Source organism: Macrotis lagotis, chromosome 2 (genome assembly GCF_037893015.1).
Source record: "Macrotis lagotis isolate mMagLag1 chromosome 2, bilby.v1.9.chrom.fasta, whole genome shotgun sequence".
Taxonomy (NCBI): domain Eukaryota; kingdom Metazoa; phylum Chordata; class Mammalia; order Peramelemorphia; family Peramelidae; genus Macrotis; species Macrotis lagotis.
In genome coordinates this window covers 258,172,063-258,187,263 of record NC_133659.1, presented here as the reverse complement: position 1 = coordinate 258,187,263, position 15,201 = coordinate 258,172,063, and the positions used below count along the sequence as shown (strand labels likewise).

General features: G+C 41.6%; 1 protein-coding gene across 4 annotated transcripts in view; it reads right to left on the bottom strand.

Moving 5' to 3' along the window:
- Nucleotides 1–3,518, bottom strand: part of RACGAP1 (Rac GTPase activating protein 1) — a 39,862-nt gene extending 36,344 nt beyond the window's left edge. For 2 of the 4 annotated variants that reach the window (XM_074225948.1, XM_074225949.1), the window contains exon 1: nucleotides 3,426–3,518. Coding sequence is in view for 1 of the 4 variants with exons in the window: in XM_074225947.1 (XP_074082048.1) it covers nucleotides 2,491–2,501 (11 nt within the window). In the remaining 3 variants the exon portion in view is untranslated. Of the gene's footprint in view, nucleotides 1–2,490; nucleotides 3,133–3,369; nucleotides 3,393–3,425 lie in introns of those variants that run through there. The other 2 variants (XM_074225950.1, XM_074225947.1) reach the window with 2 other exon arrangements.
- Between the last annotated feature and the right edge of the window lie 11,683 nt (nucleotides 3,519–15,201).

Genomic DNA, 15,201 nt, shown 5'->3' with positions numbered 1-15,201 from the left:
ACCGGCCCTGGAGTCAGGAGTACCTGAGTTCAAATCTGACCTCAGACACTTAATAATTACCTAGCTGTGTGGCCTTGGGCAAGCCACTTAATCCCATTTACCTTGCAAAAAAACCTAAAAAAATAAAAAAAGGTTTTGTATTGTTATTTATTTAACTTTTCTTATTGTTACCTAACTTTTTTTTCTTAGTGAGATCTTATTCCCCCAATAGTATCCATAGCTTCTCAAGAAGTTCACATACCATGTCTCCCTGCTAAAACAGACACACAAAAATATTTGTTTGCACATTACCACTGCCAACAGTTTCCAATTTGGTAGTATATTACTATTTGGTAAGAACTAATGTATTGATGGTAATACAAACACTACTTACATTTTAAACAATGACTCTCAGTCCTACTGTTATGCTTTGATGATTTGTCAAGTTATCAAAAGGCGTATCCCAAAATTCTCAAAAACTTCTAAATTAAAAATTTAACTCACTTCAGAAAAGTACTACGTATTAAATAAAATGACCAAACCTGGCTCTGAAGAATAACTGAGAAAAATGTGCCTCCTTCACTTGTTTGCAGAGGTGGAGAACCATACAGTACATATTACATGCACTTGTTGGTAAGTTTGTTGGTTTTTAATGAACTATTCCCTACATTTTCCAAAATCTTTGTTAATAAAAGATTAACATATTATTGATAGTTTTTGTTTTAATACCACCTTCACTTCCAGATATCCCCTACCCCTCCCAACTCAGTGAGCCATCCCTAGTCTAGTGAAGACAGACCATCTGATACACCCACTTCTGACAGAAAATGAAACCATTTACACCCAATCACACAGCTCTCCAAGTAAAAGAAAGATTCTTCTCAGGGCTAAGATTGACTACGACAGTTATAGGTTGGGCTTCCTCTGAATGGGTTTCTTTGTTTATATTATTGCAGTCATAGTTTTTGTGATTCTGCCTACTTCATTCTGTCCCAGTATATACAAGGCTCTTAATTCCCAGAGTATTTTTACAAAGGGAGAAGGAAGATCTGACATCAAAAACAACAGGAGAGTTATAGACAGGCATTCTAAGACTAGCCCTAAAACTAAATTGTGCTAGAATAAAAGAATGGATATTCACATCTGACCTGACAAGGCTCTCAGACACATTGGCAAAGATAAGACTAAGTCTCTGGAAGGAGAGGCATCAGTAAATTTAACTCTTCATCTCACAAAGGTTTAAAGGAATCCCAAAATTATACTAGCAAAATAATATTCTCCACTCTGTCACGAAACTATCACCTTTAAAATTAACATTGTACAGAATAACTCAGGAATTACTTATGGATTATTTCTGCCATCAGCATTAACCCTGATATTAAAGCCAAATTCTAAATGAGAAAAACTCAAATTTATCCATGTCCTGTAAGTATAGCTGAAATGGTTTTAATTCTCCTGTTGGTTATTATTTTCACCCCAGTCAATAGTATTTCATTTCTCAGCCACTCCCTCCCCCAATAAATACACAAAATGATTTCCAAGATGTGTGTGTAAAATGGAAACAAAAACCAAAACACATTATAGTGCAATGTTTAAGTGGCTGTAAAACAAGTCGTCCCTTTCAGTATAGAGGTGACTTGCCTTTCAGGGTGGATGAAAATAGTACCTTTGTGTAGTTAGAAAATCAGTTTGTGGAAAACTCTACACAAAATGGTGCTAGAAAATCTCAGTTGTTATTGATGGGAAGCCCTAGAAGCACAGAAGTCACAATCTCACAGATTCCCAATCTGTGAGTATCCCTAAGGGAGCAATTTAACATCAAAATGCAAGAGTATCAGCTTGATGTGATTGCTTTGAGGCCCCAATTTAATTTCAATCATCCAGTCAAGAGACAGACATCCTCTTGAAGAATAACAGACTATTATAGATCTAACTGCAGGGTATACTAGATAAGGTTTCTATCCTCCACCTTCTCAATCCCTAACCTCCTCCAGCCCCAACATTATTAACAGATTCACAAATCGGTTGTTTTTAAATTTTAAATATGTGTAAGAGTGTCACATTACTAGATATAGCAATGCAGGGGTTGCCTGTTTAGCTGGTGGGGGAGGGGTAGTTTACAAAAGAAACATGAAGAATCCCTAGAAAATTTTCTGAAAATCACGGATAAGCAACTGTGTTGCCGGGCGCGGGGGGGGGGGGGGGGGGGGGGGGGCCCGCAGTAGATTCCTAGGAGTGCCATTTTATACTCAGAAAAACAATTTCACGACAAAAGTACTGTTCGTGCAAAACTTTCTACACCAAAGCATTTCAATATATAATTTCTCCCCACAAAATTCACATTCTTTACTTCATTCCGCCATAGCCAGTCCCCCCCCACTTTACACCTCGGTTAGTAGAGGTACATATAGGCGAGAGGAAAATTATTTCGTTCTAGGGAACAAAAGAATAAATTACCATTGTTTGGAAAAACTTATATATAGACATGAAATTCCTGCTCTTCTCCCATACCTTAATCCCATTCAAGTCTTCTCAGTGAAAGTTCCTGGACCACCCTTTAAGATAAACTCCCACCAGTATAGATTGCCTTGGATTGTTGTATCATGCTCTCTCCCACAAATTCTTGGTGACACCCAGGATGACAGAGGAAATAAATAAATGGCAGTCTCAGGACTTGAACCTGGACTCGAATCCAACTTTCTTCTAAACTAAACTCTAAAATATTCAACTGAGAAATCAAGGTTACTTCACCCTAAGCATTCTCCAAATAGCCTTCAGTCACTTAAAGAGTTTTTCTCCCCCCCAACCCTATTCAAAGAGAAAAAACAAACAAAAAAAAAGAACCCTGGGGGTGCCCCACAACTGCCACCCCACCAGAATGCTGGGCTAGAACGTACAGCGCCTTCTATCCCCCGGGGGCGTGGTGGGGGAACATTTTTTTTAGTTTTTTTGTTAAGTGGCTTAGCCAAGGCCACAAAGATGATGATGACTTTTTTTAGGATTTTTTGCAAGGCAATAGGGTTAAGTGGCTTGCCCAAGGCCACACAGCTAGGTAATTAAGTGTCTGAGGCTGGATTTGAACTCAGGTCCTCCTGACTCCAGGGCCGGGCTCGGACAACCGTCCACCACCGCCGCCTCCGAGGTCCGGGGCGGCACAAAGAACCCCGGCGCCCTCCCGGGGTCTCGGTTCCTCCCGACTGCCGGACCGACCGGGCCGAGCTCCACTAAAGCCGCGGCCGCCCCCGGCCCAGCCCGCCGCACGCATGCGCACTCGCCTCCAAAAGCCGGCGGGCGGGGGAACGCCGTTTCTCACTCCTCGCCCCCCCATTCTGCCCCGAGACTCCCTCCTCCCCACCCCTCCGTTTACTTTTACACCCCCCCACTACAAACCGCCCGTATCACAAAGCCCCGTGCGGAGAGGCCCTTCCCGACGAGCCCGGTCCCACCTGAATGGAGACTGACGGGAGGTTCGCGGGCCCCCGAGTCCGCTCTCTCCGGCCTCCCACCGGCGTCTCACCCAACCGTCCGCCGGACGCCGCGGCACCCGCTCGGATTTGAAATCCGCCAAGGACCAATCAGAGAGCGGAAAATTCCTCCCGCACAATACGCGCTCGCGCACGCACGCACGCACGCAGAAACGACGAAGGCTCGCGGGGCCTGCGTACAATGCTCCGATGAAGCCGGCCGGCAGCCATCTTAGCTATGGTCTTCCCTATAGAAGCCGTTGAGGGCGCCATATTGATTGAGGGCAAGGGCCTACTGAGCTTCGGCCTGTGCGCTTCCTCAGGTTTTGATTAGATCCTAGATCCTAGATATAGATTTAGGCTCAGAGCATCATTTCACAGATGCCGAAACAGAGGCCCAGAGTGATTAAACGATTTATTCAGGGTCATGCAGAATTCAAACCTAGGTTGGAAAGCTCTATCTGTAAAATGGGGAAAATGCGGGCCTAAGCCTGTAGAGCTTTCATTCACAAATAGCACTCCCTGAACAGACCTAACTTCTGGGAAACTTTGCTTATATTTAAATGCCCACCAAGTCACCTTTCTTCTACCTCTCCACATATCTTCTTCACCAGAAAGGTCAACTTAAATCTCCCAGAATACTTTTGACACCATTTCTGCCTTCCCGGTCTTTCTTTTCTTGTTGTTTTTGTTTTTAAGGGGTTTTTTTTGTTAGTTTGGTTTTTTTTTTTGCAAGGCTTGCCCAAGGCCACACAGCTAGGTCATTATTAAGTGTCTGAGGCAGAATTTGAACTCAGGTACTTCTGACTCCAGGGCCGGCGCTCTATCCACTGTGCCACCTAGCCGCTCTTCCCCTGTCTTTCTTGCCAAGGCAAACTTCTCTTTTTTCATTCCAATCTCCTCCAGCAGATTGTCTCTCTTATCTTCCCCTCTGTATATTATCTTCAGACTTCTTTCTCCTGGCTGATTCCCTATTGCTTACAAGCATGCCTGAGTCTTCCCATCCTCCAAAAACCATTACTTGATCATTCCATCCCGGCTGTCATCCCTTATCTTTGATATCAAAATGAATTCCTTGAGGAGGCTCCCTCCCTTTCCTCTCACTCTCTTCTTAACTCTCTACAGTCTGGTTTCTGACTTCATCATCCAAATTGCTCTCTCCAAAGTTGCTTTTATTTATTTATTTTTTAGATTCTAGAAGCTAACAGGCCACAAGCCTGAGATTGAAACTAAAAATGAAACTTAAAAAAAAAAGGTCCTGCTTTAAGTTTCCAAAAATCAACAATGAACATTAAAAAAAAACAGTTTTAGGTAACTACAAACTTAGTAAGGGTCAACATTCTAATACTTCTAAACAAAACAAAACAAAATCTTATTTATAATCTAATCTTAAAAGAAGTTTACCTCTGTGGGTCAGTATTCTTATAATGTTTGTCCTTCATTTCAAAGGCCACAACATCAGGGAGGTGATGCCAAGACCGGCACATGAATTGGATTTCAGTGAAGTGGATGCTGTACTAAGTGACCAGTCTCACTTTCTCCTCTGGAGCCATCTGGGTTCAGTAGCCAGATATGAATCAGGATTCCTCAAGATAGATCTGAATTGAAGAAAATCAGGGTTAAGTGACTTACCCAAGGTCACACAGCTAGTAAGGAGCAAGTGAACCAGGTTGGATTCAAACTCCCATCCTCCTGACTCTAAGGTCAGTACCCTGTACCACCTACTATTCTTGTATATATAAAATAAGGAAGGGGCAATTAGGTGTCAGCTTCAGACACTTGCTAGCTGTGTGACCCTGGCCAACTCACTTAACCCAATTTGCTTTAATTTCCTCATCAACTAAATGGGATGGAGAAGGAAATGGCCAATCACTCCAGTATCTTTGCCAAGAACACCCCAAATGGGAGTCATAAAGAGTCAGACATGATTGAATGGCCACAGCTTACAACAAAAATAAGGAAATTCAATTAAAGTTTCCAAACCTAAATCTAACAATCTATAGCTCAATGACTGTACAAAGCAAAATTTACTCTTAAGCACAGTTATTCAGCCCCATTCCAGACCACCTCTAGAGAGACCTATCCCAGGATTCTAGGATTTCCTGACCTAGGAATTACCTACCCAGTCTTATGGAGAAGATAAAACGAATGTCATCATTGACAATGAAATACAAGAAGCAAAAATTAGAAACAAAAAGTACAAATGAATAGAAGGAATGTAAGAGAGGGTGGGAAAGAAAAAAAGTAGAAAGGAGTAGAAGTTACTGTAATAAAGGATTAATGGCATAACCAGAGACCTTCTAATAATGGGCTTCCTGGAAGGGGTGTCTCTTAAGGAAAATGTTTGGTGCTGATAAGTAGATAATTTGATAAAGAGAAGTGGAATGTCAAGGAATTAAGGATGAAGTGGGTAAATAATGACATGGATAATTGGGTAGAGCTTAGAAATGGCAATTTAATTATTAATCCAATGAGAAATCTTCTATCACTACCCTGCACATCTGCCCCTACCCCCAAAAAATCTCACTTTATTTTGGAACAAATTGTGGAAAGAGAAAAGGAAGACCTCTTAAGTATAACTACTAAATGGACATAGCTGAGGTCACCTTTATCCCAGGCAATACCATTTAACTTTCTGTACTGACCATTTAGTCTTTCAAGCAAAGGCAAGAGTGGGAAGTTTCTGACATCTTTTCCTCCAAGCCTCCAGCTTGATGGGATGGGATCCAGAAGTACAAACCTCCCAACATTTCCAGGAGGAGCTTGGCATGATGAGGGAAGAAAACCTTGGACTCTGGCCTCTGTCCCATTATTGTAGTCATCATTTGTCTGGCTTGTGCTCCCACCCATCTCCCCCTCACCCAGACTGAGCTTCTGCCAGGAAACTGCTAATGGGATTTATGCTAATAGGCCGATGCAGGTGATTGCCTAGTGTGCCAGTGGCTGCTGCTCTGCCTGGCTGCTCCCTGGGCTTTCTAGACCCTTTAGTCCACTGGGCTTTCCTAGTTGCCAGCAGCCTCAGATTTCACCTTGTGACTTGGAGTGATAAATTTGATCTATTCCCATCTTTCAGGAATGGACAGCAGTATAACACCCAGAGATTTCCTGGCCCTACTAGGGTCAAAGCTCATTTCTCCTCACCTGCTCCTCCTCTGTCTTCCAGTTTCTTTCTTGCTTACTGACTTTGACTGTTCTTCATCTTTCTCTGTTTTGTTGTTTTTATTTTTTTGAGTGACAATTTGGTTTATTTATTTTATATTTTACAATAATCTTGTTGTGAGAATAAACATAAAGCCCCCTTCCCCCCAAAAAAGATAGAGAAACCTCAAAAATAGAGAAAGAAAAAAGTGTACTTCAGTCTGTGTTCAGATTCCAACAACTCTGTCTCTGGGATGAGTTGCCTTCAATGGCTTCAATATTTTTCCCACAGTTGCTATTACTAGTTGTATTTCCTTCAACTCAACTCCTTCCTACTCTCATTTATTCTATTCTCTCTCTCTCTCTCTCCTTTCACCCTGTCCCATTCAGAAACGTGTTGTATCTGAGTACCCTCTCCCACGATCTTTCCTCTCTTTGATCACCTATTCCTCCCTCCCCTCCCCCATTCCCCTTTATCCCATACTCTCATTTTTTTCTCTAGGATAAGATAGATTTCTATACCCTATTAAGTGTGTATGTTATTTCCTCTCTGAGCCATTTCTGATGAGAATGAAGGCTCATTCATTCCCCCTCACCTTCCCCTGTTCCACTCCATTGCAAAAACTTTTTTGACTCTTTTATATGAAATATCTTAGCCCCTTCTTCCTCTCCTTTCCCTTCCTCCCAGTACTTTCCTTTATCACCCATTGACTCCATCTTTCTATTATATCATTATATTCGAATCCCTCCTGTGCCTTGTCTACATATGCTCCCTCTAACTGCTTTTATAAATGAGAAGGTCCATGTAAGTTATCAGTATCTTCTTCCCATGCAGGAATACAAACAGTTCATCATTAAGTTCCTCATAATTAATCCTACTTGTTCAACCCCCTCTATGCTGAACCTGAGTCTTGTACTTAGAGATCAAACTTTCTGTTCAGCTCTGGTTGTTTCAATAGGAAAGTTTGAAATTCCCCTGTTTCATTGAAAGTTCACCTTTTCCCCTGAAAGAGGATGTTCGATTTTGCTGGGCAGTTGATTCTCGGTTATAAACCAAGATGTTTCACCTTCTAGAATATCATTTTTCAAGCCCTAAGAGTTTCCAGATCCTGTATAATCCTGACTATAGAGCCACAGGAGTTGAATTGTTTGTTTCTGGAAGCTTTTAGTATTTTCTCTTTGACTTGGGAATTTTGGAATTTGGCTATAATATTCCTGGGAGTTTCTCTTTGGGGATCTCTTTCAGGAGGTGATCAGTAAATTCCCTCAATTTCTATTTTACCCTCTGCATCTAGGATCTCAGGGCAATTTTGCTGAATTACTTCTTGAAAAATGAGTTCTAGGCTCTTTTCCTGATTGTGATTTTAAGGTAGTCCAATAATTTTTAAATTATCTCTCCTGGATCTGTTTTTTGAGGTCAGTTGTTTTTCCAATGAGATATTTCATATTTTCTTCTTTTAGTTCTTTTAGTATTGTTTTATTGCTTCCTGATTTCTCCCAAAGTCATTGGCTTCCTTTAGTTCCATTCTGCATTTGAAGGAGTTATTTTCTTCAGAGAGCTTTTTCATCTCCTTTTTCAGTTGGCCAATCCTGCTTTTTAAGGCATCCTTCTCCTCATTTGCTTTTTTGGGTTGTTTTTTTTCCATTTGATCTAAACTGGTTTTTAACATGTTATTTTCTTCGGTTTGTTGGGGGTTTTTTTGTATTTCTTTCACCAAGATACTGACTTGGTTTTCATGATTTATCTGCATCACTCTCAATTTTTCCTCTCCTTCCCATAATTGCTTTTTAAAGTCTTTTTTGACCTCTTCTATTGCCTGAGCCCATTTTCTATTTCTCCTGGAGGCTTTGAATACAGAAGCTTCAATTTTGTCATCTTCTGAGTGTATATTTTGATCCTCCATGGGACCAAAGTAATTTTCTATGGTCAGATTCTTCTTTTTCTGTTGTTTGCTCATTTTCTCAGCCTATGACTGATTTACTGCACTTCCAAGGTTTTGGCGGGGTTTGGGTACACTCCACAGTATCCTCAATTCCTCCAAGGTCTTCTAGACTCTGACTGCGCTCTTGCCTATGCTCTAGTATGTGGATGACCACAGGCCCTCCCTCTGCCCTGGAGCTGTGAGGATGGTCCCTGCTCGGCTATGGTGGTATGGGAGCCTAAACTGTAACCTGGATTTGGGTGTGGATAAACAGCTGAGTCCTGCCCCAGGGAGAGCAGAAATACCTCTGCAGTCTCCTCCAACCCCATTACACTCTATGGGCTGCATATTGGGTGGCTACACTGATACCTGCTGCAGATTCTCACTACAGGGCTGCTCTGAGGCAGGCACTTCACTCGACACTCACTCTGGTGCATCAGAGTTCTCTAATTACCCCTTTGAGCTGTCCCAAGAGATCTAGAAGCAACCCCCTCTGCCATGGACCTAGGCACTCCCAGGGACCCAGAAACTCCACAGTCTGTTCCTGGAAGGCTGGAGCTGGTTTGCTCCAGCCTAGCTGCTCTGTGGCTGCTCTGTGGCTTTTTCCAACCCCCAGTCCTGGTGAAACAGACCTTTCTTGTGGAACTTTTAAATTGTCTTAGACTGGGAAATTGTATCACTCCATCTTTCTGTGGGTTCTGCCCCTCTAAATTTTGACTAGAGTCATAATTTGATGGCTTTTGGAGTATTTTGGGGAATAAGTTTCCAGGAATTCCTGCCTTCATGTTGCCACCTTGATTCTATCCCCCCAGTTGCTGTTTTCCTTACAGTCTTTCTTCCTCCTTTCCTCATTTCACAGGATTATAGGATCATAAATTTAGAGTTGGAAGGGACCTTTCTAGCCATCCAATCTAACCCTTTCATTTTACAAATGTCTAAACAGGAACTCACAACTATTGTCTGAGGCAGGATTTGAATCCTAGATCTTCCTGTCTTCAAGCATAATCTCTGTTCACCACAGCATTTAATATTCAGCCTCAGATACCAGTTCTTCCTGAGATCTTCATTTCCTTCTCCCAGCACACTCTCTGTGAATATCCTGGAAACTCCTTCAATGTGGGAGCCAAATGAATAGAGTCTAATTTGTATTTAATTAATACTAGGATATTGCATATTCAGAAGAAATTTCTTTAAAGCTACCCTTGACTCATCTTCTCCAAATAACTCTGGAATAAAAAGGTTATACTGCATGTATGATGACCCTTACAATGTGACTTGCCACAGTCCTCCACCAACCTAGGGATGGCCTCTTTCCCCTTTCTCTCACTCCTTGTTCTCTCAAGGGGTATATTGGAAAGTGCACCTAGTTTTGACTGGGTTTACATCCTAGCTCTGCTTACTTACCAACTGTCTGAATTGTCTAAGCCACAGTATCCTCATCTGTAAAATTAAGTGGTTGAAACAGGTAATCTCATCCAACTCTAAATCTGATGATTCTGTGAATTTCCTCCCTCTTTAAACCCTTGAAGATCCAATGAGGCTGAGATTGAAATGATATTTTTGGCAGAGATTTCCTCCCACCCTAGCTTGCAGTGTAAACTGGAAAAGTCTTACATCACTAAAGGGATTGTAGGAAGAATCAAAACTCATGGAGTATAATATTCCAGTTTTGTCTTCTTAATGAAATTTTAAAGCTAAAATAATTTTTTACAGAGATCATCTGATCCAGTTCTTCATTGTGCAGTTGAGGAAACTGAGAACCCAGGAAAGAAAAGTGACCTGCTCCACCTCACACAGTAATATTTCCCAGAATTGGGGCTATAGCCAGATTAGCATGATCAAAAAACAAAAACGAATTGTCTATTCTGTATTTGGCACTGTGTGTGTAAGAGACAAAGAAGTGTTAAATATAGATCATGGTCTCTATCCTAGAGGAACCTACAGTTCCAGTTAGGGGAGACAAGGCAGATCCATAAAAAGATAAATAGTAATATAAGGTAACATAACTTAACCACTGCATGAAGAAAGATAAGTCTGAATTGAAGACAGAAAGAGTTGTGCAAAGTCATCATCCTCACTCTCCTCCACACTCATCAATGTCCGAAAGCATAACTATTATGCCAATGCCCCCCCCACCATTTCTATATATGTAGAAAATAAATAACCTATTCGGTGTTCCACTAGTATATGGAATAGGGTTCAATATGCCTATGCTGGTATTTAACAAATCTTTGATTCCACCTCAAATCCTATATTTCCAATTAAATGTTAGGTGTATGTATTAGGATGCCCTATCAGCTCTTCAAATTCATTATGCCCAAAACTGGTTCCTTGTCTTCCCTTTACAACTTGCCCTTCTCCAACCTCAATTTCTCCATTTCTCAAACCTTCAACCTCAACCTATCAGTTCTTTCCTTGTTGTCTTCAAACATCCTTAAATCTCCCCTCATCTTTAATTAAAGATCCTTCCTTACCTGTAATCCCCTCAGACTATTGTCCTATATCTTTCTTTCCTTGATTAGCCAAACTCCTTGAAAAAGTCTTTCTTGGCCTCATTATTCAGTTGAAATTGCTCTCTCCAAAGTTATTGATCTCTTAATTGTCAAATCCAATCATCTTTTCTCAGACCTCTCAACCTCTCTGTATTGAACACTGTTGATCACTCCCTCCTCCTATTTATTCTCTCTCTAGGTTTTCCTGACACTCTTCTGGTTTTCCTCCCACCTATTTAATCAGTTTTTCTCAGATTCTTTTGTTGGTTCATCAGCCATGGTACAACCCAAGGTTCTATGCTAAGTCCTCCTCTTTTTCCCTCTTCTCTCCTCTTCTCTTTTCCTCACTTCTCTTCTTCTTTCCTCTCCTCTCTCTCTCTCTCTCTCTCTCTCTCTCTCTCTCTCTCTCTAGCACCTGTCTTGACTTGTAACTGAAGTGAATTTAAGACAGAAAGAATTGTGTGAAGTCATCAACCTCACTCTCTCCTCCAGACTCATCAATGTCCCAAAGCATAACTACTATGTCAATGGCCCCCATCATTTCTATATAGATAATTCACAGATGCATAAATATCCAATACCAGTTTCTGCCCTGAGCTTCAGTCCTACATCACAAATTGCCTAATGGACATTTAAAACTGGAGGTCCCAAAGATATAGTAAACCCAACATTTTCAAAAGTAAATTTATTATCTTCCTTCTACCTTTCCAAACCTTCCCAACTTCCACATTGTCCTGTTTCTGTTGAAGGTACCACTATCCTAGTATTATTGTTCTGTAAGAAATCATGATCAGCCAAACTTCAGAAAAGTCTGAGACTGATGTTGAATGAAGAGAGCAGAACCAGAAGAACATTGTAACAATTACATTGTGTGATGATCAATTATGATGGACTTGCTCCTCTTAGCTTTACAGTAATCAGACAATTCTAAAGGACTTGTAATGGAAAATATCATCCATATCCGGAAAAGAAACTATAGAGTCTAAATAGAGACCAAAGCTTACTCTTCAATTTTTATTTTACTTTGGGTGAGGGGAGGTTGCAAACCAATGGGGTTAAGTGACTTGCCTAAGGTCACCTAACTAAGTAATTATTAAGTATATGAGGTTGGGGGTGGAGCCAAGATGGCAACAAGAACGGATCCTGTCTTATGCACTCTTATAAATCTTCAAAACTAAGGACTCTAACTAAATTTTCAAGAGACAGAAACCTCAGAGGGACCCAGTGAGGCAGTACTCCTACTTAAGGTAACTTGGAAAAGAGCAGAAAGGCTCTGCTACCTAGGGTCGGAGGGGTGGCCCCCCCAGAGTGGGGGCCTGCCAGAGCAAAAGAACTTCATTCTCCTGGAGGCAGCCCCAGGGTGCTGGGAGCCTCAGCTGACCTATGCCCCGGGGAGCACTGGGCACAAATTGGGGGAACAGCGGGGGACCTCTACCAGAGCAAGTACGTGAAGCCCAGCCCTCAGAGCACACAGCCAGCAGCATGGCCACTGAAGCCCAGATCCAGGAAACAGAGAATCAGCCTGAGTTGGTAAGCAGGAGCCCCCAGGGCATGAGCCCATTGAACCTAGGGAGGGGATTGAAGAGAGAAAGACTGCAGAGCTCTGGGGCTCTGACCACATTCAGATCCTGATCGAAGTCTAGATCCCCCTATAGAATAGCAGCCCCCCCCTACACCTCAGGCCTGTGGCAGAGGGGGGAGCATATGGTCATTCACAGACCAGGAGGGAGGACAGAGCCTCACACACTGAGATCCTTGTGGGAGTGTCCCAAAAGCTCAGGAAGCACCCCCAAAAAACAGGCTTAGGCTGGGAAAATGAGCAAGCAGAGAAAAAAGAGGAACACCATTGAGAAATATTTTGCATATGAGCCCAAGAAGGATCAAAACACTCAGTCTGAAGGTGAAGAAGCACAAGCTCCTGCATCTAAAGACTCCAAGAAAAACAGAAATTGGGCTCAGGCTATGACAGAGCTCAAAAAAACTTTGAAAATAAAATGAGGGAGTTAGAAGAAAAACTGGGAAAAGAAATGAGAGAGATGCAGGGAAAACATGAAAATGAAGTCAGCAGTTTAGTCAAGGAAATCCAAAAAAATGCTGAAGAAAATAGCATGCTAAAAACCAGCTTAGGTCAAAGGGATAAAACAGTTCAAAAAGTTATTGAGGAGAAGAATGCTTTAAAAAGCAAAATTGGCCAGATGGAAAAAGAGATAAGAAAACTCTCTGAGGAAAATAAATCCTTCAAACAAAGAATAGAACTCAGGGAGATTGATGAATTTATGAGAAACCAGGACTCAATACTTCAAAACCAAAAAAATGAAAAATTAGAAGAAAATGTGAAACATCTCATTGAAAAAACAACTGATATGGAAAACAGATTTAGAAAAGATAATTTAAAAATTATTGGAATACCTGAAAGTCATGATTAGGAAAAGAGCCTTGACATCATTTTCAAAGAATTACTACAGGAAAATTGCCCTGATATCCTAGAAGCAGAGGGCAAAATAGAAATGGAGAGAATCCACCGATCCCCCCACCCACCCAAGAAAGAGATCCAAAAAAAAAACAACCCCTAGGAATATTATAGCCAAGTTCCAGAACTCCCAAGTCAAAGAGAAAATATTATAAGCAGCCAGAAGGACACAATTCAAATACTGTGGAGCTGCAGTCAGGATCACACAGGACTTAGCAGCAACTACATTGGAAGCTCGTAGGGCTTGGAATATAATATACCAGAAGGCAAAAGAGCTTAGAATGCAACCAAGAATCAACTACCCAGCAAAACTGAATGCCCTCTTCCAGGGAAAAAGATGGACTTTCAATGAACCAGGGGAATTTCAAATGTTCCTGTTAGAATGGCCAGAGCTGAACAGAAGGTTTGATCTTCAAATACAGGACTCAGGTGAAGCATGAAGATTGGAGGAGAAGAGGAAAATATGAGGGACTTAATGATGATGAACTACATATATTCCTGCATAGAAAAATGACACTGATAATACTCATATGAACCTTCTCAGTTAATAGAGCAGGTAGAAGGAGGTTTTATAGATGAAGCACAGGAGAAGCTGAATTTGAAGATAAAATATGGTGTAAAAATGGAGTCAATAGAAAAAAGGGAAATGTAATGGGAGAAAGATAAAGGAGGGGGGAATAGTCCAAGATATTTCATATAATATGATTTTTCTTTATTACAATGAGCTATTGCAATGATATGCACAGGGGAATGAGGGAATCTTTGCTCTCATCAGAGGTGGCTAGGAAAGGAAAAAGCATATATACTCAATGGGGTATAGACATCTGGAGTAAGAAAGAGATGGGGGGCAGGGGGAAGGGGGGTGATGTGAGTGATAGAGGAAAGGATGGGCCATTTTCTTTTTTACTTCTTGCAAGGGGCTGGGATTGGAAGGCCTGTCTGGGACCATAGGGTCAGGTGGATGCTGGGCCTAAGGGGTGGTATGGGGGCTTGGGGCCTCTTGGCCCTAGGGCCAGGGATCTGTCTGCTGTGCCACTCAGCTTTCTACAGCAGAGTCAGAGTGAAAGGAGAAAGAAAATATAGTACATGATAATGGAGAAATACAAAAGGAGGGAGTTGCGATCAGCAATGGCAACGGTGGAAAAATATGGAAGTAACTTTTGCCATGGAATTACCATAAAGAATGTGATCCATCCACGACAGAGTTGTTGGTGTTGGAACAAAGACTGAAGCACATTTATTATTATTATTATTATTATTATTATTATTATTATTATTATTATTGGGGGGGAGGTGCAGGGCAAATGGGGCTGAGTGGCCTGCCTGGGGCTGCATAGCAGGGTGATAGTTGGTTGTCTGAGGCCGGATTTGGACCTGGGTGCTCCTGGCTCAAGGGCCAATGCTCTGTCTGCCACCCAGCCACCCCTACTATTATTACTATTTTATTTTATTTTATTTTATTTTATTTTGGGTCTTTTTTTGTTTTTTGCAGGGCAGTGGGGTTGGGGTGGCTTGCATGTCACATGGCTGGGTGATTGTTGGGTGTATGGGGCCAGATGTGGGCTCGGGTGCTCATGGCTCCAGGGCTGGTGCTCAGTCCATTGCACCACCTGGCCTTACCTACAATTATTACTATTATTTTTTTAATTTTAATGTTTTTCTCTCCCCTTTATTGCTCAAATGAGTCTATATTTTTTGGGGAAGGGTATTTTGTTTACTCTTATACAAGAATATTT